At 34.6% G+C, this 23,204-nt stretch overlaps 2 protein-coding genes across 7 annotated transcripts in view; one reads left to right on the forward strand and one right to left on the reverse strand.

Annotated features, from left to right (window-relative positions):
- Positions 1–23,204, forward strand: part of LOC142349594 (glutaminyl-peptide cyclotransferase-like) — a 183,108-nt gene that overhangs the window by 40,561 nt on the left and 119,343 nt on the right. The gene's annotated exons all lie outside the window — the stretch shown is intronic.
- LOC142349824 (uncharacterized) overlaps positions 1–23,204 on the reverse strand; it is a 54,261-nt gene that overhangs the window by 22,996 nt on the left and 8,061 nt on the right. For 4 of the 6 annotated variants that reach the window (XM_075401617.1, XM_075401614.1, XM_075401615.1 and 1 more), the window contains 5 exons: positions 19,866–19,968; positions 10,081–10,144; positions 9,131–9,277; positions 5,865–5,907; positions 4,695–4,757 (listed from right to left, as the gene is read on the reverse strand). In XM_075401617.1, the coding sequence (XP_075257732.1) occupies positions 4,695–4,757; positions 5,865–5,907; positions 9,131–9,277; positions 10,081–10,144; positions 19,866–19,931 (383 nt within the window). In that variant the 5' untranslated portion in view covers positions 19,932–19,968. Of the gene's footprint in view, positions 1–4,694; positions 4,758–5,864; positions 5,908–9,130; positions 9,278–10,080; positions 10,145–12,823; positions 13,057–19,865; positions 19,969–23,204 lie in introns of those variants that run through there. The other 2 variants (XM_075401618.1, XM_075401619.1) reach the window with 2 other exon arrangements.

A 23,204-nucleotide genomic window follows, 5' to 3' on the forward strand; every position in this document is an offset into this window, starting at 1 on the left:
CTCTAATGAAACTTAAAGCCTGCTGGGCTTTACCTGTTTATCCCGTTTTGAAAGATCAATGTCATTCAAAAATGTGTGAACATATCTTAAAAAAGCGCCCCAATACAATTCAAATTCTTTGAATTGTAAAAAATAGGAGCGCTATAATAGCCGGCTGAGAAACTGAGGGCGGCTATTAACAAGAAACAACAGGTTTACTTCGACGAAGTAAAAAAAACATAGCAGGACAAGTCTTGAAACACAATTCAAATAATTGAATCAAAAACTTAGAAATACTCTGCCTAACCAGCAGATCAATTGAAACTTGCCAGCCAAAACACAAACGAAATCATCTAAAAAATTGAGATACAAAAATAATCAAACAAAATAAACGAAAATTTACTCATTGCTAAGACTCTTGAAGCTTTTATCACTAAGGAAAAAATTGATCCCATTTACCTATTTCAAAATATGTTTAAAATCAACTTTTGTTTCTGAAATCGGTCCAGTATTATCTCTGCAAGACCTGAAAAAAAATTCATTGGCCCTTGAAGATCGATTAATTCGAAAATGACCGAAAAATTTTTCAAATAAAATTTATTGAAAAAAATTAATGAAATGTTGATCAAAATTGCGATATTAATATCTTCAGAATCAATTCTGTATCTCTAGAGGCTATCCAGTAAGCCAACTCCAAGCCTTAAGAAATTCATTGGCTCAAAGATCGATAGGCAATAACTTTTAAAAAAAATTTCAGATTTCAAAAAAAGGAAATTGTGCTAATAAAATGCTGAAATTATTCAATTACCCCAAGCAACATTTAAAAACATACTACCAAACTTTGCATGAGATTATCTGGCTACTGAGGCTAGGAAAACTGATTGATAGACAAATGCTTTAAAGAAACCTGAAAAAATTGCAAATTTTATCAAAAACTTTTTAAAAACCGAAAGGCTAAATTGTTGAAATTAATCCATTGAAACTAACAAATCCATTGAAACTAAGAACTGTGCAGTAACTTTTTATCAGACCGTGGAATAGGTTTTCTGGCACTTGAGAATGAATAAATATCAAAAATTGACCAAAACAATTAAAAAAAACTTGCCCATTTTATCAAAAAAATGCTTAATTTCGAGACATTAAAATGTTGAAAACCAATTCATTGCCACTAGAAACTATGCAGTGCCCTATTATTAAACCTTAAAGGAGATTATCTGGTCCCTGAAGCTGGAAAAATTGAAAAAATGACAAAAATATTCAAAAAACTTGAAAAAAATTTCAAGAATTAGTATCAGTTTGCGAGTTTGTGTTTGTAGTACCAAAACTGAGTTTGTGTTTGTATAGCTCATTAAATGGTCATAACAAGTACTTTTGTCTCGCAAAATGCCTTCATCAACTTTTAAAAACTTCAACCTACAAGTAATCAAACAAAAAACTGAAAAAAACATAAAAAAATTGCACCGTTTTGATCCCAAAAACCTCTAAAAATGACCTTTTAACCTTAAATTAAGGCCATCCCAGCAGCTGCACCACTCTAAGCATTTGAAGGACTAGTAAAGGCCACTTTGGGTCTCTAATGAAACTTAAAGCCTTCTGGGCTTTACCTGTTTATCCCGTTTTGAAAGATCAATGTCATTGAAAAATGTGTGAACATATCTTAAAAAAGCGCCCCAATACAATTCAGATTCTTTGAATTGTAAAAAATAGGAGCGCTATAATAGCCGGCTGAGAAAATGAGGGCGGCTATTAACAAGAAACAACAGGTTTTGCAAAATTTTCCAGGGTAAACTTTTGGTTAAAAAACTCGATTAACTTCTCGTTGTACTAAATTTGAGATTTGAGGCTTTTGTTTCCAGTTGCTAGACTTTATTGCGCGTTTTTCCCAACTTTTTTGCTTTGTCAAAAGTAACCAAAGAGTGCATTTTTTAACAAACTCCTTGAACTGTTTTTTCTATAATACAATTAGTGGAGATTTAAGAAAGAATCTAAATCTCATTTTTTCAAGCAGAATTGACAATTTATTTTGCTTTGTTTGAAAGTGTTCATAATTTTTTTTTCAAAAAAAATGATTTATTGATCTTTTGTGCTAAACCATAAGAAAAAACTAAATTATAAGAAGCGATTTTTTTGCTCAGATGTAAGATAGACAAAACTGTAGGGAGTGACCGTTTTTGATAAGTTATGAGAAATATTAAATTATAAGAAGCATTATTTTTTGCTAAAATGTAATATAATATAAATAAAAAGGAGTGATCTTTTTTTGCTAAGATAGAAGAGTTACCATTTTGCACGAAGTAATCTTTTTTGATCAATTATAAGTTATAATGAATTATAAGCACGGATTAATAGAAATGTTGCCTGTTATCGCTCATCTCGCATTCCAGACAGTTGAGGTTTTGTTGTACTTCAAAGAAATAAACTAGATGAAAAAACAACATAACCGACTACTGACGGGAGAATTGCTCCTAAAAAACTGGAGAGCGGTTGGCTTCGGTAGTAGCCAGCTGGGGCTTAAGGATGCTAGCATTAGGTGCGGAGGAGTGAGTGGGGGTCAAACTTTCAAGATTGGGGACCGCACTTCACAACATAAACTTGTCTTTGAAAACAGTTTAGGTCGATAGCTTAGTTACAGATTAGTTCGGGGTTAGGCTCTAATAGAGCTGCGCGGATACTTAATGCCCTTAAGGCGCTACTTGTTTATCCCTTGTTTGATGAAAAAAAGTCCGAATGATCAGATGAAAAATCGGTCAAGCGAAAATTTTGCTTAAAAAGACCGTAAGACTGATATAATTGCCAAAACTTAATATGAGAGCAAATAACTAGAATAAAATGATGTTCTCATTTCAGCTCCAAGAATTTCATTTGCAACATTCATCTCAAAAAGTTTTAAAATTCATTTAAGAGACGATGCTGTAGCTTTTGCAGAAAAAAACAAAGACAAGCATACCCGGCAGATTGCCGGAAAAAAGCCGTCGTTAATTCCCATAACCATGATTGGGATTGAGAGAAGAAAAAAGCCAATGAAAATATGATTTTTGTACACAAACAATTTTAAAGCGCAAACTACTTTGATATATCACAGGGGCTAGTATCAATACCAATAAGCATTAGTGATGGTTACTAAGGACAATTTTTGAGTAAAGGGCATAAAAAATTGGTTGTCTTTAAACACTTTTAGCAGAATGGGAGAAGAGTGAAACTAAATTAGAGAAGTCAAAAAGGTTTCATGCAAAGTGTGGCGCAAGCTGAGAAGTAAAAAACCTAGCTGGACAAATCCTGACATACAATTCAACGAATTTTCCTTGAAAAACTATTAAAAAATTAGAAGACTAAATAGAAAATATCATTACTTGATTGGGAAAACCGTTTAGAAAATAGTCCCTGCCAAAAATTGGAAAAAACAGTGAAAATCAAAGCGAAACGGCTGCATGTGAATGAAAACCACCATGAGTGAATTGAGAAAACCATTTCCAAAAGATCAGATGAAAAAATTTAAAAAAAACCCTGAAAATCGATGTCAATATTCCGCATGTGAACAAAAAAACCACTAGCGAGAAAGCGAATTTCTCTTCAAACACCGTTTTCTCACTCTACATTAAAATTAGAGTGAAAAATGTTCACTCCGCAAAACCACTTGTTTTTTTTTGCTCCACCTCTTGTTTCGGCGTGACCAAGATCACTAATCAAGTTTGACTTCGAATATCATGAAATTGTGGTAACTTATCTAAAATAAAATGACAACGCAATACAATTCAAGTCTTTTGATTTGTAAAAGACAAAAATAGGAGTGCTATAATACTTGGCTGAGAAGCTGAGGCGGCTACTAAAAACATAACCGACTAACATTGGGAGAATTGTTCTCCAATTACCGGCGAGAGAATGGCTGCGGTAGTAGACAGCTGGGGCATTAGGATTGTAGCATCAAGGGGGTGTGAGCGGAGTAAGGGGCTTTAAGCGATTTGGGCTAGGGTTGTGGGAGATCTGGACGAGAGGGGGTTACAAATTGCCAGGTTGAAGGAGGGGACGGAGGTATCGGGGTGGGCGGTGACTGAGGTGGTCAAATATTAACACTAAGAGCCACCCCTCACCACTTCACACCCTGAAATTGTCGGAAAACATTTTTGATGAATCGCATAAGCTGCTCGGCCACTTAATGCCCTCCGATCACCATCTGTTAATCCCATTTAGGAGGACGAAAAGTGGTCAGACAAGAAAATCGGTCACGCGAAAAGTCACGTAAAAAGACCGCAGAAATAATATAATTGCTACAAACTTTGTTTCAGAGCAATTAATTACATCAATTTAGGCAACTTGCACAACCAACTTGCAGTTGTGTTATTTTTTTGAAATTTTAGGTTGAAACGTAAGTTGATTTCCCAATATTAGTTAGGCCTAATTTTAAGCTAGTTTTGTTAGTTAGTTCACATCATAAGTAATTTATGCTTAAGTTGTTCAGGTTGCAAATTGAAATTCTAAATTTGCAGAAAAACAGAGACTTTCCAAATGAAAACAGAATCTTGCAGCAATATTGAAAGTTTTGTTCAACTTCCTTTGACTAGAATTTTTGGGTCTGTTTATCATCAATTACTAAAATTTGTGGCGCAAGTGAACATATAGTTAAACAAACTTAATGTTAGATACACATGAGCTGTTTTGGGTGATCAAAATGCTCGTTGTAGTTTCAACTTTTCTAGTATAATGTCATTTCTACTCACGTTAGTGGAGGTTTCGTAGAGGTCAAAGCAGACATCATTGATGGTCGTTGTGCCACGCCAGTTCTAAAGGTCACAATAGGTCATGGCTAATGAAGTGGTTGTCAAGATCAAATTGTCAAAAGTATGCGCAATATATTGAAATACAACGAGCGTTTATAATAGAAAATTAATTAATATTTAGGAGTTATAATTTTCGTAACAAATTATGCAAAAAAAAAATTCTAAGATAAACATAACCGACTAACTTCGGGCGAATTGCTCTCAAACGACCGGCGAGCGGTTGGCTTGGTCAGTAGCTAGCCAAGGGGGGGGGGGTGTGCACCGGGGGCTGATGGGGGGCAGCACTGGGTTGGGGGGGGGGGGGCAACAGCGCGGTGGGGGGGGGGGGGTGGAGGCAATAGTGGGGGTGGGGGGTCAACAAGGGGGGGGGGGGGTGTCTCAACCTCTAAGAACCGCCCTTCACACCATAAGTATGTCTCCAAAAAGTTTGAGCTGAAACAGAGCTGAAAAGCTCTAAGAGCACTTAATGCCCGCTGGGCGCTACCTGTTTATCACGTTTTTGAGGACGAAAAGTCAAAAGCGTCAGACGAAAAATTGGTCAGACGATATGTCGCATTAACAAAGACCAACATGACAAAGGATTGCTACAAACTTTGTTTGAGAGCAATTAATCAAAAATCGGTTAATATACGAAATTGAATGTTCAATAATTTTTTAAATAAAGTTAAAGCTATCCGGACATCTACAACATTATTTACATTGGTTTAGCGGTCAGCTTTTTGCTCTCAAGTATTCAAATCATAGTAATAAAATCAATATTATTTTAAATGATTATGACTTTTTCAAACAAATTGGTGCCATCAATTTTACGTTAAAATAAACGCAACTGAATATACGACCAATAATGATTCATTTATTAAATTTGCGTCACTGCAAAATTGATAATGCAGCTTTGTAAAGACTACATTTTACGAGTGCTGTTTTTAGCAAAAAAATAATAATCTAAAAAGAGGCTATCGTCCGATTGGTATCTTTTATTTGTCAAGATTGCCATTTGTCTAGATATGTTTTTTAGATGTTTTCGTTGTTGTTGTTTACTCTGATTTGTAGGAAAACATGGGAATTTGTTCACGCTTCATGGTTGGGTGACAAGTATGTATTATATTTCACCTGTTTGTGCCGCTGTTTTTGTCTCCGGCTGAAAATGTGTGAGCTGAAACACAAACATTGACATTATCGATTAATGGCGACATCGAATTTGTGACCAAAAATCTAGGGACCTCTCTGAACTAGATGAAAGAAAAAACGAAATGAGGAATTCCAGGAAAAATTTTAACTTGTAAATAAAAAGTAATAAAACTTGAAACAACTTAAAAAATTTCAAACTTTTAGTTTAGCCTTGGTTATCAAATTCAAATATAATAAGCGGTCTGTGTATGAAGTCTACATTATTTGATTTAAATTATCTAGGCTATCAGAAATTTCATCTCCAGTCAGAGTGCAATATGTCGACATAAATTTTTTAATTGTCAGAAAATAAGCTGGGGAACAAGAAGACAGCATGACTTACAATAATTTAAGAAACAGTGTTGTTTTTGGAATGCCGGATAATGACAGTCTTGGTATCGATAGCAAAAGAGTGTAATAATAGCTAATCACTTGACTTGTGCAGCAAGAAGACACATAACCGAATATATTCGATTAATAAAAACATAACAGACTAACGTCAGATGAATTGTTCTCGGACGACAGGCGGGGGATTTAATTTAGGAGTGTAAATTAGAATTTTTTGTGTGCAAAGAAATTGGACCTGATAGTGGTTCGCCCCCACTACCTCCCTGTTAGCAGGCAGACATCTTAACCACCAAATCACAACTGCGTTGTTACACAACCACTAACAATCACTTTTATATTAGCAATAAACTTTATTTAAGAATAAGAGCAAATAAGAAGGAGTTTTGTTGGTGAATGAGGTGGGGCCAAACTTTCAAGATTAGGAACAGCGCTTCACACCATGAAATTGTCTCCTCAAAACAGGTTTGATTGAATGGCATTATTACGAGAGTGTTTAGGCGTAAAACTCTAAGAGAACTCAATACCCTCCGAGCGCTATATGTTTATCCCATTTTTAAGATGAAAAGTCAAATGGGTCAGACAAAAATGGTCACTCGAAAAACTGCTGAAAAAAAAGACCACAGGACTAATAAAAATGCTACGAAATTTGCTTGAGAGCAATTAAATCTTCCACAGCCCCTCGAGGCATTTCAATCAAAGTTAAGCTAAGTATTATTCCTTCGGAAGTTTGAAACTCATCAAGGCATTGAAGTCTGACCCAAGTGAATTTCAGAAATTCAATAAAATGCCAAACCCAGAGAACAAACACGTATTACCACTTTCGAGAAGAACAATTCAATTTTTTTGCTCACATTTCTTTTGTAATTAAGGGAAATTCATTATGGAGTTTTTGAAGAACTGAGGTGAAATTAGGGAGGAGGGATGAGTTCAAATAAAGATAATAGCTTTGTAAAGAACTTGAATTTTTTTATTGACCATGAGTTTGCTACGCATTTCATTTGTCAATTAACACAGTTTGCTCCTCAATTTTTGTATCTAAGACCTGTTCAGAGAGATCATTCAAAGTTTCTTGCTTTAATGCAGATATAAATGTTGTTTGAGATGATTGAAACTGGTCGCTTGCGCGTGATTAAGCTAGATTTTGTATATTTGTCAAGTCGATTTTAAAACAAAGTTCGATTTTCAATGCAAAAACTCTGCTCTCATACGCGCGTTCTCTGCGCGCCTGACATCTTAACCACAACTCTACAACGCTTTTGCCTCTTTTCGGCTCAGAAAGGATATATTTATATTATCATCAAACTTTAGAGCAATTGAGGATACCCAAAACTGTAGAACGTGGAATACAAGTGAAGTGCGAAATGATACTAATTTTCATAATTTTTTAAGTGCTTTTTTGAAATTTTTATTGAGTTTTACCAGCCTTAGGGGCTATTGAATCTCGTTTACGGTTTGGTAACAGACTAATGCATTGTTTATAGTGGCCATCGAATGACTTTCGGGATTTTAGCTTTTTTTTTACAAAACTTGCATTTTTCCGACTTTTTTTGAAAATTGTTTTTAATTCTTCAAGTTTTCCCAATCCAAGGCAAAGAACCTCCTACAGTGTTTGATAATAGGTTACTAAATAGTCTCTAGTGGCAATGGAATGGTTTTCAACATTTTAACATCACCATTTGCAAACCATTGCAATATCACAATTTGCCGTCGGCCAGTGAAACATTTTTAAGTTTTGCGGATGAAAAGATTCGGGAGACAAAAAATGAGTTCTAACATATTTCTATTGCAAATAATTTTGCGATTTTCATTTTTTAAAAAGTATTTGTCAAATTTCTCATTTTTTTTCTTTCTTTATTGGCCACAAAATGTCTTTCAAGGTTTTCGTGTGGGTTAATGGAGATATTTAATTGAATCAAAGTTGAGCTTAAGTCTAAAGGCTGCAAGAGTTTCAGCAAAGATAACAATTTTGTTTAGTTTGTTTGATTATTTTTGTTTCTCAAATTTTGGGACTGTTTGCGGTTTTGGCTGGTATTGTTCAATTGGTCTGCTGGTCAGATGCTGTAGTTTTAAGTTTTTTATTCAACTCTTTGGATCGTATTTTAGGACTTGTCCTACTACGCACGAAAATTTTTTGCCTTAACCTAAGTTTTACCGCTAATTGCAACCAAGTATTCCACGATGCCGGTGAATTTTCACTACCTGTGCTCCATTTCCCGGCGCCATTCAGTCCTCATTTAGCACTTATATTTAAGCAACCGCCTCACAATTCAGCACAATGGCTTTTAAAATTAGAAGCACTGGGGTCAATTTCTAAGAACCACCCTTCACACCATAAGTAACATAACCGACTAACATCGGACGAGTTGCTCTCAAACGACCGGCGAGCGGTAGGCTTCTTCAGTAGCTAGCCACAGTTTAAAATTCGCTAGCTTTAGCTTAATTGAGGTGGCGTGAGGTGAGCACAGAGGGGGGGGGGGATTGCACCGCGTGGGGTGATGCGGGTTGGGGCTACAGGTGGGGGTTGGTAGGGTTTCTTTTGACTGGACGGGACCCTTACGGCCTGAACAATGTGCAGGGGTAGGGATTGGGGGGCTGAAGGGGGGGGGTGAACCTCTAAGGACCATAAGTATACGTCTCCAAAACGGTTTATGTGAATCTGTGAATCGCATACTTGAATCACGAGACTAGTGAGCTGAAAGGCTCCAAGAGCACTTAATGGACGCTGGGCGCTACCTGTTTATCCCATTATTGAGGACGAAATGTCAATTGGGTTAGCTTCGTTTGACGGCAATTATGCACTATTTAATCTTGTCTGCATTTTAGTTATAATACAGTGTTGGTTTAGGGTTAGTCTGCCTTACATGAGAGTCGTTTTCCAGAGGGCCCCGGTCTTAAGCCAGCTCCACTTCGCCCAGTTGAAGATGAACTAGGAGCAGCCGGAGGTTTCGTAGACGGAGAACTAGTTAACGATGTGCTAGGTGACGCTTTGAACCCAATTGTCTGTTTCTCTAAAACGGGAAACATAATTATGATTCCTTGAAACACTCACGTACACATTTTAAAAAGCCGACAGTCTGCAGTGCCAGAAGTTAAAATGCCAGAAGTTGCTACTTAGCCAGAAGTTGACTTCAGTTGACTTTCGTCATTTTAAAACGTGTGCGTTTCGTGTTTTAAGCATGGTTAAGTGACTCTGCGGAAGTCACTTCGAAATTCTGACTTAATATCTCGACCGCTTCGCGGTTCTCGATAAACGCCAGAAGTTCTCAGTGACTTCAAGCAGAGTCACTTAACCATTACTTGAAACTCTCACGAGCAAGTTTTGAAGAGCCAGATCTCTCCAGTGACGGATTATAAATTGCAAGATTTCCCTATATACAGTGCCAGAAGTTAAAACTATTGGCATTTTGAAACTCGCAAAGTGCTTTTTTCAAGCAAGGTTACGCGATTCTGCAAATTGTCTTGCAATTCTTACTTGTATCCCGAAGCACTTGGCGGTTCTGTACTAATGCCAGATTTTCTTAGTAGACTTCATCGGAGTCACGTAACCTATCAGAAATAATACATCGTTAACCGTTACAATCAATACTGCACATTTCCTCTCACCCGGTTATATCTCTTAAGTTTTTCGAGATTCAAGTAGAAAATTATATAAACTAGCATATACGTTACCAATCATAGATTAGCTACATTAGCAGCTCATCACAAAGAGATATAAAACTTGGATTGTTTTCTAAGTCTAGGCTAGAACTATTTGTTTCAGATCCACATTTCCTACCTATTTGAAGCAAAAACCTTTTAAAAACTGGCTTACCTCCCAGTTTTTCCAGTTGATCTTCTATTGCAATACGCTCCATCAGATCATTGGTCGCATCAAGCTAAAAAAAATAATGGTTTTACAATTTTGTCCAACCGTCTTGCAGAAAATTTTAGTTCATTATGAAGAAATGTGTAATAATGATTTTGAAAGAAAAAGTTCCAAAAGTCTGAAAATACAGCCTCGTTATTTTTCTTGGGATGTAGGATCAAAAGTGAAAACTGCTTTTCTTGTGGTTTGAAAAGCTCAAACCTCTCGTGCAGAGCAAGCCGCGTTAACTTTCTCCGGGTGTAATTTATGGACAATTAGTTATCAACGAAATTTAATTTAAAAGTGATAGAACTGCCATTTACGCAGAAAAGGTGTATAATAACCGCCATTTTCTTTATTAATGAAGTCTCTGCTCCAAATAACTTGAAAATTAAATAACTACAACATTTGTGATCCCGGTGAATTTGCACTTTATACCAAATTGATTTTACGTGTTAAAAACATAGCGTTTAGAAAAAACTGAGAAACCTGACCGGTAAATATATTTGTACAAAACATAATCGACTAAAGTAGGCCCAAGTTCTCTTAAACAACCGTCTAGTGGTTTGGATCGGTATTAGCCACCTGGGGCTTAGGGATGGTAGCTAGCATCGATGGCTGAGAGCTGTGGATCTCAAGTGCGGGGGGGGGGGTTGTTATGGGCAAGATGACGGGTGGGCAATCTCAAAGTGGAGGAGGGTATATTGGCGGGGGGGGGGGAGGAGGGGCGTTGACAACTACTAAATGGCCATGAACTTATGTCTCCAAAAGTCAAAAAGGTTTGACGAAAAAGAAAAATCGGTCAAGCGAATATAAAAAAAAGAAAAAAGGGATAGTTTCCGTTTGTGCCCCCAGTACGTTATGCTCCCCCATTTACAGAGCGCGTTCCATTTCATGCTAAATCATTATGTAAATCATTATGTACATTATGTAAATATGGCACGTGCGTCTGGGGGTTGTAAATAAAATTAACCCACTAAGCTGGGGGCACAAACGGAAAAGATCCGAAAAAGACCACAAGACCACTATAATTGCTGAAAACTTCATTTAAGTGCAATTAAAACTCCCTCAGAAAACTATTTGTGCGTTCCAGACTAATTAATTACCGACGCATGCCCATATCCCTGCTGCTCAAGCTGGCATCTCAAATCTATCTTAAATATTAACGAATTTGGCAACAGAAAACTTCAGGTTACGGGAGCTCGTCTAGTAACAAAAAACTGTGAGGAACTGTTGATTCGAATTTTGCTCCAAAAATGCTTATTCGTACGCAATGACAATCATCAGCTGTCGTTTTAAAATTTGTCAAAATATTGCAAAAAAAGTTGAACAGAAATTTTTTTGAGGAACTTTTTTAAAATTAAAAATTAGTGGTTCTTCATTTAGTACAGCCCGTTTATGTTTTCATTCCAGAATTATACTGAAAATTTAAAACTGAAAAAATTTTGCTGTTTGTTTTGAATAAAGGAGCTTGCATCCTTTTTGCCATGAACAAAAAATTCTCTTTCAATCGCAATCATGAACAAACAAAAGCGTGTTTTTGCATTGGTAATCTTTTGAATAGTGAATTCAATAATGCAACAAGATATCACAGTTTATATACAATACTCCAAGAGTGCAGTTTAAAAATTTGTCCTATTCCGTTAGTGCCCCCCGCGCCCCAGCTTAGTGGGTACATATTATGTGCACCCCCCAGACGCACGTGCAATTTTTTTAAATAATGATTTACTTGTAATGACGTGCTCTTTGACTGCTGGGAGCATAACGTACTGGCGGTCACAAACGGAAAAGATCCAAAAAATTAATGATAGACGATGAAGCATCAAGGTGACCCGGGTCGCCACTTCTTAGTAGTCAAACAAGGATCATCTATGATGTCATACAAATCGTAAGGCAATTCCTGGTACTATCCTTGTCTGACTACTAAAAAATCATTAATGATCCTTGTATGATTACCACGAATCATACATCTATTGTTCATAAATCATTTTACTTTTTATATTTTTTTAATCTTAATTCGGTAAGGCATCACATATTCCCCGGCATCACGTTGTGCTCAGCCAAAATATCCGAACGTGCAATATCATTTGCAAAGTTGGGTACTAGATAAAATAGTAATTCCAAATAGATAACTAAAGTTTTGATGTTTTCTGAAGCCAATTAATACATATAAATGTTCATTTAATAAGAAATATTTTAAATTATGCTTATAAACTTAAATTCGTTCTGTAAATATGGTTAAATTGCAAAGTTATTCTTTTTAGCGCCACACAAAGCATCAAATGTGGATTGCAAGTGCGATATAATAACTTAAGATGTCCTCTGGTTACATTATGGGAGGATTTTTGGCACCAGTCAATGATTTATGTGTCATATGCGACCTTGTATGGTTTCCAAGAAATTTCCTCAACTTCAATAGAAAAAGTTGTACAGTTTTCAGATTTTTTGAAATTTTTGATGTGATCATTGTATGATTTCCAGGAAATCATATATGATCCTTGTATGACTACAAGGAGTTCATACAAATCATATATGACTTAGTATGATTACTAAGAATCATATTTGACCTAGTATGACTACTAAGAATTTTGTATGATGAGAAACCCGTGGATCCAGGAGAGATCAAGGGGTGGGGGTTGGGTGGGGACCGGGGAGATCAGAGGATCACGGAGGAGATAAGGTAGGATCCGGGGTAAGTCATTGAGATTACCTGGGGAGATCAATGTTATCCGGATAAGCGGGTACTTGTCACATTTTCGAGATATTAACTGGATTAATTTTACTAACCTAGAATGAACTAATCCATTCAGTTTAAGTTTAGAGTGAAGTAAGTTTGTATCTATTATGAGCAGAAATCAGTCAGATAGTACTGAGTTGAATTACAACGAAAACCACAAAAGCTGAACAATTTTTCAAGTTATCTGTAATCTTAAACAAAACTTTTTCAATCACCACATAACATTTTAAGTCGTTCTTCATAATCTATTAAAATTAATGATGCTTTATCAGTTTTCTAATGCGTGAAAGGCTCTATTCTACGACAGAAAACAGTTCTTGTTCAGAAAATTGTTGACTCATTTATCGAAAGTGGCAACTTAATTAAAGCAATTTTATTTGTTAACTTCAAATCCGATGTTTCAAAAGAGAACATAAGAAATGATTTTGCAGATGGTAATGTTTGTGAAACCCAATTTTAGGCTGCCAATAAACTTCAACATTTTCTTAACCTATAAAATGTAAGTTCATATGTTGTAACCATAACAACAAAGTTTGCGTTAAAACATTTATATTTCAAAAATCAATTTTAAAACAAATGAAAATTTTGGTATTTATAATACTAGTAGAATGCAAAAAGCGGGTACAAATGCAAATGATTCAATTATTTTCCCTCAAAATTGTAGCCAAAAAATAAAAGGATATCCTACCCATTTTCATTCGTAATTTTTCCCAATTTTTCTTATTAACGACTAGAATAAAGAAAAATCTTTTTCTTAACTTATTTAAAAAATGCATGTGCACGTTATAAAATGCCAAAAATTGGCAGTGCCAGAAGTCAAAATAGCAGAAATTGATATATGCATAACCAGAAGTTCACTTTCTTCGACTTTTGTCACTTTAGATGCCCAATATGCGTGTTTTAAGCAAAATTAAGTAATTCTGCATGTCACTTCGAAAGTTTCTGACTCGAAATTCAAAAGTTTCTGACTCGAAATTTCTGACTTCGAAAGTTTCTGACTCGAAATTCTATTATCTCGAGCCGCTTTGCGGTTCATGATAAACGCCAGAAGCTGTCATTCAAGCAGATAGTCTATAATCTCTACATTGTCACATAATCTATATATAAGCGTTGGCAGCGTTTTCTTTAAGAGTTTATGAAGAGGAACAAGAATAAACACATCCTGAAGCGAATTAGTTTTTATTAAAAAAACAAAACGTCATAAAACTTGATCGCATTGTTCCAAATAGCTTACGAAAAACTCTTAGTATTGGATTCATTGAAGCCGTAAACAGCTTTTTTTTCTGGTGAGATCCCTAGTTGAAACATCAACCAACAGGCGGGGCAAATTAATTTATAGGGGGCCAAGCTTACAAATGTTCGAACTCCTGTCCTCTAGGATACTAGTCCAGTAATTTCACCACTAAGCAAAAATGTCTGTGGTTCTTTTTACTAAAAATGGCCTTTATTTTAGCAACAAACTTCTATTTCGGAAAAAGATCACTCAAAAATGAAGTACTCAGGCGTGAAAGAGTTCAACGAGCTTTCTAGGACAAAAGTGCAAAAAACGCAAAAACTTTTGCATAAAAAACACACTCAAGATTGCTTCACAATTGTTTAAAATAATAGCTTCACACTTCGTTCGAGAGCAATTAGAAAGACCACTGGGACCACACAAAAATTATTCCTTGTAAAAAATTGACATTTTGACAGTCAAGGGACAATCCTACATTATATTAACTTGTTTCTCTCAATTATTGTTCATTTAGATGACAGTTTCATTTGAGCTCAGATTTTTGCGGTTTCAAATAAAGATCCGCAAATGAGTGAAGAACTCATTTTGTTTTTGTGCGAGTTAAGTCGTCTATGAGTTTAAAAACTTTGAATTGAATTGATTGAACTGCAAACTAACTCCCGGAGACTAGTGAATGACGTCACGAGCGCAAAGTTAGACTCCCATTGGTACAGTTGATTTAAAAGTTGCTAGTTTAAATCCTCTGAAGTAAAGAATTTTTGGAAACAATATTGACTGGCGTAATTTCAAGTTTGGTGGAGAATGCATAGATGAGAATTTCGTAGAGGTGGGTAGAGATACATGCTGTGAGTAGGAGAGCGGTAAAAAGAATCTTATGGGGTTAAACTTTTCAAAATGACCTTTTCATCTTTTTGCTGTATAATAGAAAAAAGCATTCTCTAATAAATCAATTCCAATGTTTGGCAGCACAACCAAATGTAAAGAAAGGGAATTCATTATTTGAAAAAAAACAACAACCTCAAATTTTATGTGCCGAACAAAAGTGCCCCTTCTAAAAAATCTTAAAAATGTTTGAACGGATCTTAAAAAAAGACAGCGCCCCAATACAATTCAAATTCTTTGAAATGTAAAAAACAGCAGGACAAGTCTTGACCTAAAATTCAAACAATTTACATTTAATAAGCAAAAAATCAGGCCTATAATAGCGTGTGAATGGTTTTTGAAAACCAAATAAAAAACCGATCAAGATTTAAAAAAACATAGCCGGAAAGTTGCCCCAAAAATAGCCGCCGTTGACTCGCTTGACGCAGATCGGCATTGAAACAGAAAAAGAAAAAGAATATAGACTTTTATTTTTTGACTTTTTTCAGTGTCAACAAGTGTTCTATTTTGGCGTGCAGTTTGAATCAGATTCTAAACCGATACTTAATTCAGTTTCTAAATTTAAAGCTAATAAGCTTAATACTGATGTCAGCCAGCAGTCGCTCTAATGAACTTTGAAAACCTAATGCACTATGGCTTAATGACCTGTTTTATCGGTTTATCCAGTTTCTTTCAATTTTGCGCTTTTTATTTTGACCTCATTCACCATATTGGGTAATTCAACGTGTGAAAGAATTTAAAATCCATTCAGTTGGCACAGTGAGTGAGGTAAGTTAGAAGTCAAACGTGAAAATCCTGACATATGTAAAACGAAAAACTTGATCAAAAAGTACAATGAGTTGAAAAAGTGAGCGCTTAAATAATAGCCGTTGAGGGCTGACAGAAGCTATTAATTATCGGCATTGAAACAGAAAAGGAAAGAAAGAGATAGCGGTTGACCTTTTTTGTTCTTCTTTTAAGTTTCAAAAGGTGTTCTATTTTGTCCTGCAGTTAAAGTTAGATTCTAAAAAGATATCTAATTTAACATCTAAATAAAGCTATTAAGCTAAATACTGCTGTCAGCTAGCAATCGCTCTAACGAAATTTTGTAACCTAATGCCCTATGACTTAAGGACCGTCTTTATCGGTTTTCCCGTTTGTTTTGATTTTGCTCTTCTGACTTTAACCGTATTCACTACATTGTGTAATTCAATGCCTGAAAAAATTAAAGTCCATTCAATTGAAACCTTGAGGTAAGAAAGAAGTCAAGCGTAAAAGTTGTGTCCTAAGTAAAACGAAAAATTTGATTAAAAGGCAAAGCGAAAAAAGAAACATAGCATGACAGGTCCTGAATTACAAACCAAAGATTTATTTAAAAACTAAATTGATGTAATTGGTCAGCAAGTCAATTGGACAATGCCAGTCAATAAGAAATGGTCTCAAAAGTTGAGAAAATAAAAATAATAGAAAAAACTGAACAAAACCTTTACTTTTGCTAAAACTCTTAAAACTCTTACCCGTGAAGGCAATAATTGATGCTTTCAATTATACCCATCAAACCATGCACACGCCTGAAAGTGCTCTAGTAGCTACTAAAGAGTTAGCTTATACATTTTGAATAAAGATATATTTGAAATATGAAAAATCTTTAAAAAATTTAAATTGCAAAACTTTTTAAAAGTTGCCATACTTCGCAATTTTTTTTGTCCAAAACAATTTTTTGTCTCTCCAATCTGTCAAGTAGCCAATCTGCAAGGCCTAAAGCTTACATTGGCCCTTAAAGATCGATAAAATCAGTAAGTGAGTAAATAATAAAAGAAAAACTGATTACAGTTCAAAATTTCAAGAAATTGTTGCTAACATTCGCGCTATTATGGTCTTAAGAACCATTCTATCGTCTCTAGGAACTATTTATTATTCTCATTTCAAACTCAAACAAGCTTCACAATCCCTTAAAAGACATTCAACTCGGAACATGATATTAATTTTCAAAAAATTTAACGAAATTTTCAAACTTAATGAAAATCAAAGACTGAGAACCATCCTAAACTCTCCAGTAACCCATCTGCAAGGCATAAAAATTTTTCCATGGCCCATGGAGATTGATAAAAACAGAAAATAACAAAAATCTGCAAAAACATTGAAAAAAGTTGCAAGTATTAATGAAATGTTGCTGATAATCGTGATATTCAAAACTTTTCAACTGATTAACTGTCTCCTTCAACTATTCAGCAACACTTCTCCAGAAACTAAATGCAAACCCACCGGCCAATAGAGATTGATAAATTTGGGACATGAGAAGAAATTCCAGTTAATTTAAAAAAAAATCCAAAACTCCAAAATTTTTGATACTTAAATCTTGAATGCCGTTCCATTGGCCTTAGCAACAATGCAGTAACCTTTTTATGAACCCTAGAGGAGGTTAAAAAGCAGAAAAACCGCTAGAAGAGAAGATTACTTTGTTGCTAGGGCTGAAGAACTCAAAAATTGACAACACAAATTTCAGAAACATTGAAAGTTTTTTATACAAATCGCTAAATTTCGTGAAATTAAAAATGTTGAAAACCCTTCCAATTCTACTAGAACATATGCAGTAACCTATTACCTAACCCAACAGGAGTTTCCCTGGCCCCAATACCTAGAAAAACGCGAAAAACGAAAATTATTTTTTAAAAAAATTCGAAAAAAATGCAAAAATTAATATAATTTTGGGTGTTCGTGTTTGCAGTGCTAAAACACAAGCGGTCAAACAAAAAACTCGAAAAATAACGAAAAAAACCTGAAAAATTGCACCGTTTTGGTCGCAAAAACTCCTAAAAATGACGTTTTAACCTTGAAATACGACCTTGATCACTCTTCGCAATTGAAGTAATACAAAAACCGGCTAAGTTTCTCTAATGAAACTTGGTTCCCGCTGCGATTTACCGGTTGTTCCCGTTCTGAAAACTCAAAGTCATAAAAACAAGCATAAAAGATCTTACAAAAAAGCCAGAGCACCAATACAATCCAATGTAAAAAGAGAGCGCCTAAATAATGGCCGTTGAGAGACTGAGCGTTGAGAGTTGAGCGGCTATTAATAACAGGTCTATACAGAACTGGTAATTAAATATTTTCAATTGGACCCCTAAAGGGGTTTTGCGATATAAATGGTATTCAATTTTTAAACACTTCGTCTTCAACAATGAACAAGAAAAGTCTGAGAAAAATCATGCGATATAGATTTTTAGCAAAAAAGTCAAATTGAAAATTTTTGATCAAATTCAGAATCATACAAGGTTAGAGTCACTCTGTGTGCAGTCAATACATCGGTAACCATAAATAATTACTCAGACAGAATACAAAACGTTTTAAGAAAGCATTTTTGAGCCCTAATTGCTCTAAGAGCAATTTTCGATATATCAATTTAATTAGGAAAAAAAATGGTCATCTGACATTTGAAGGACGAGACAATTTGAAAGAGACCAGGAGACACAGTATGGCTCAATCTTCGAAGTTGCGTATTATTTGATTATGAATTGAAGACAATTTGTCTCTGTTCAACTCGCTTATACCTCGACAAAAATTATAAAACATGTTCTAGGGTTGTGGTTTTCTCAAAACTTTTAAGAATCTAAACAGTCAATTGTGGGTTTTGTGCCCCATCTTTTCTCAGCTCTCAAAAAGAAAATCATATTTAGTTCAACTGTTTTAACTATTTGTTGTTTATAAAAGCCAAAAATATAAATTTGGTTTCCAGTTTTGCTGATACGGTAGAAATTTGGTTTCACGATAGCTATGTAGATCTGCTGTTTCAAAAAGACAATAAAAAGGAACCGAAAAAATTCCTCCTCTTTTTAGCTGATATTTAATGCCTTGATTAAAGATCTGTATAATTGTTTGCTGCTTCACATGACCTTCAATTAGAGTGACACACACTCTATCGACCTCATCTCCTTTAATTAAGGTACAGAACCGCAATCAGAACCAAGTGAGGAATGTCATATGTGACCCAAAACTTAATCACGCAAACAAACAAAAACCTCGCTCCAATAAGAGTGAGAATGGCATAATGCACACTAGCCAGTCACAATTTCATGACTGATGAACAAAAAGATTTGACGTCAAATGATCGTAAAGAAAAAAATGACAAAATGAACACCAAGGAAAAATCATTACTAACCCCAGCTATTCTTTTTGCTGCAGCTAATAAAAGACTTTGATTTTGCTTTTTTATGAACAAATAGGCATCTGCAATTTACTAAGGAAATAAAGGACTCGAATCTGCAAAAATAGTCATCTGCAATTTACTAAGGGAATAAAGGACCCGAAACTCAGGAAGACCGGTTTATACAAAAACTTTGTAGGGCAAAAGTTAAACTAAATTTATTGTTTTTCAACACAAATTTTCTTCTAGCCGATTGGTTGTCGGAGAAAGACGTTTAGCATTTGGTTCTGAAAAAAGCTTAATGTCTTGTCAAGTTTTCTTCAACTGTGTGCCAGTCTTCAATTGGTTGAAGTTTTGTCATATTTTATTATGACTTGACTCAATCACTTAAAGGTTTGATGCTTCATTTAATAACATGAGCCAGGCAGAAAATGACGATATCAAAACTGTTTCACTCTATCGAATCAAACATTTTTTTCTTAAGAAAAAATATTTGATTCGATAGAGTGAAACAATTTTTTATATCTTCATTTTTCTGCCTGGCTCATATTATTAAATCAAGCACCAAAAACTTAAAGTGATTGAGTCAAGTCATAATAAAATATGACAAAACTTAAACCAATTTTGAGCTGCCAATATTACAAGAGGTCATCAATGGTTTTTCTGCCATTGTTCATATAGCAACGGTGGCGAGAATAGCACGGCATAATTCGTAGTTTAATCCCTAAAGCAGTTTTCCGGCAAAGTTTAATAAAAATTATTCTGACCATACTAACCATTTTGTGAAGTTCGTTTTTGTCCGTCAGCCCAGCCACTTTCTTGTTGAAATCTGCAGTCGCCATTTCTGCGTGCAATTAACTTCTACCATAAACCGCAAAACTGAAACCCAATTTCAAACTAATTCAGCCACAATAACCCCAAAATCCAAATTGTATTGATACAAATCTTGGTCAGACTCAACTAAATTCGTGTGAAATCTATGAACTAATTTGTGATTAATTATTTCTTCAATCGTAAATTTCACTCATTAAATATTTGATGAAACTTTGATTGCTTCAAATTCGCGCTTGTTTAAAACAAAAGCCCAAAATCTTTATATCGCTTGACACTATTTATGGTTCTTCAAACCGATAGTTAAATTTGTACAATACAAGCAGACATATGTATATATTTGCAATAGTTAATAACTCATAGCCAAGTTAACTTGTGAGATTATTAATATACCACCCAAACTAAATACTAAATAAGAATTCACTGTTATCTTGCAAGATCTTGCAAGACTTGTTTATTCAGCACTGGTTTAAAGTGATCGTGCTGTAGAGAGCGCAAAAGTGAAACAAAACGCGATGCCTTCGAATAAAAGTTAGATTTTGAGTTCTGGGGTAAAACTAGTAATGGCCATTATGATAAGCTAATGCCCAATTTTTTTATCAGATTTTCTGGGCTACAAGGTTGAAATTTATTAATAATCCACTTTAGCAACATATTTTCAAAATGACAAAAGTTAAGGGAACAAAAAAAAGTGCTATCAAAATTTACCAAGATTAATTGAAGAGTTGTCCAGAAGTTTTTGAGATCTTATCAGGATATACCATGAACTTTTGGTATTTCAAGTTTTTGGCAAGATGTTTCAAAGTTTGCAAAAGAAGTCAAGATGATGCATTTCTTATATGCCAATGATATGTTTGGAACCCAAAAATGGGACCAAAATTGGCATATTGACTCTTAGTCGTAGACTGAGCACTTTAGATCAATCAAAAACTGAAAAGCCAAAACAATCAAATGAAAATTTTCAAAAGATAGAATCACACATGAATACAAAAACGGCTTCAAATTTTATTCGCGAGCTTTTACAAAAAGCATACCGATCAAAATTGGAAAACTGCTAAAATAACAAGTAGAAAAACAACAACATATGCCCTTCGTGTTTTCCTAAGGGAGTGATAAAGAAGCTATGGAACAGAAAATTTTAGCATTGGATGCAGAAGATAAAAAATTATTGTGATCGTTCCGATCTCATCTGAAATTTTTTGACGCTACTTGTGTTCAGTGTTCAGCAATTTTGTAATTAAATGTTCATTTGGGTAAGTCATTCTTTCGAGATGAATATTTATCCGTATCAAAATTATTGAAGCAATTTTTGGCTAGTTTTTTATAGATTTTTTGATGAACGAGCTGCCTTCAACGTAAGTGTATCTTATTTACGAAAGTACATTTCCTTTTTTCTAACTTACTTCAACAAAATCAATTTCAACTGAAAATAACTGAAATAATGGGTCACTGAACACAAAATTAAAAACAAAACTTTTAATCTTGATCCAATTTGATGAAACTCTTTTATGAGGGCTCTATGAGCTGTACAATAAAGCAAAATAATCTGGTTGAAATAGGTCTTTTGTTAGTATTTTTTATCATGGAATAGGATGCTGATTATCAAATTAAAGTCTCGTTCTAAGCTTCATAAAAGTTATTTTGCTTCCTAGTTATTTGTTTTGTCACTAACTAAAAATCTATCAAAAAAATCAAAATAAACCAAACATTCAATATTATAAAATAGACATTGTTTTTCATCTCATGAAATTGGAAATAAAGTCAAACCAGTCTTGCTACGTTAGCATTTTGACTTTAAATAAAAGTTCGCTTGCACAACTGATTTTTACAACTTGCCGGTCAATGTTATCACTGTCTCTGTCAAGTGGCTAGCATAATCTATATGATGCAAATAATCGAAAGTTTTCTATTTTGAACATATGCAAATTTCATAAAGAAGAAAAACCTCAAACAGGATGTGTTTGGGAGGTATACGCTCGAATCAATTTATTCTTTTTTAGTTCGGCACGAATTTATTCTGCAGCACGAATTCCTTTCTTCGATATGCTTCGCAAAGTTAAACGCTTAATCTGTATCATTAGTATTTGCTCAAAAACTGAACTGAGTTTTCATTTCAGATATAGTAATTCACCTACAGACCATTTAATTCTTGATCATAACCCAATTGAGTTGACACGTGTTACATTTATGCTCAAAATTAAAATTCTTGAGCGCAGGATACACAAAAAACGCAGGACAAAAACTTATCAGAGAAAATCTGAACGCAATTAAAACTTATCAGATCAAAGTTATTTTACTTTTTTATCGAATGGCTTGGTTTTTATTTTATAATAACTGTTTTCAGTTTGTTCACTGGCTTTCTTTTTTCAAAATTTATGTATTTCTAAATAGTTTCTAGACTTTATGACGCAGTTAGTTTGATCATATTTTAACGGGAAATGTTGTCTACAATTTCAACAATTGGCCAGAATTTCTGCCTGAATGGTCAAAAAAATAATCGAGAAAATTTCTTACAAACAATAATTGGAAAAGCAAAAAAATGGTTCGGTTAAATGAATTCTTATCACAATTACACTTTTTGACAAAAATAAAAGTGCAAAATTCATTTTGACATGGTATGCTGTCTGTTTTAAATGTTGCCAGTTTTGGTGCACATAAATTTGGCCGTCTCTTTTATTATATATATCAATCAACGCATAGTCGTCATAAGATCGATTGATTTATTTTTGGATAAACTGAGAAACTTACTCAGAGAGGAATTCCAGATAGAAGTTGGCGTTTTTATTACACTTGAAATCTGATCATATTGCTCATGCCTCCATAATTTTGAGCAATTTTTCACATTGTGAACTTGAAAATTTTATGAGCAAGTTTAACAGATTTCACGTGCGACTCAAAAAACAACTGCTTATCGAAAACTGTCCAACTCCTCAACTTCTATCTGGATTTCCTCTGTAAGTAGTCCTGTCAGTTTATCCAAAAATTGATCTATTTAACTTCAGATGATTCTGCGTCGATTGTTACAAAAATCAAAGGAAACAGCGAAACTGATGTTCACTAAAGTCGGCTCCTGAGACAGTCAGTTCACCATATAAAATGGCACTTTAGGCGTTAACATTTGTCATCAAAATTATTACAAAAATGCGCTTTAAAGATAAAATCATTTTTCTGATAATTTTTTACAACATATTGTAGAAGTTCGGCGCAAAAAATTAGCCACTTAATCATCACATTTAACCGGCTCTGAGCCTGTGTTTCGTACACCGACTATTCTTCAGATATAA

Source organism: Convolutriloba macropyga, chromosome 11 (genome assembly GCF_964194025.1).
Source record: "Convolutriloba macropyga chromosome 11, txConMacr16.3, whole genome shotgun sequence".
Classification (NCBI taxonomy): domain Eukaryota; kingdom Metazoa; phylum Xenacoelomorpha; order Acoela; family Convolutidae; genus Convolutriloba; species Convolutriloba macropyga.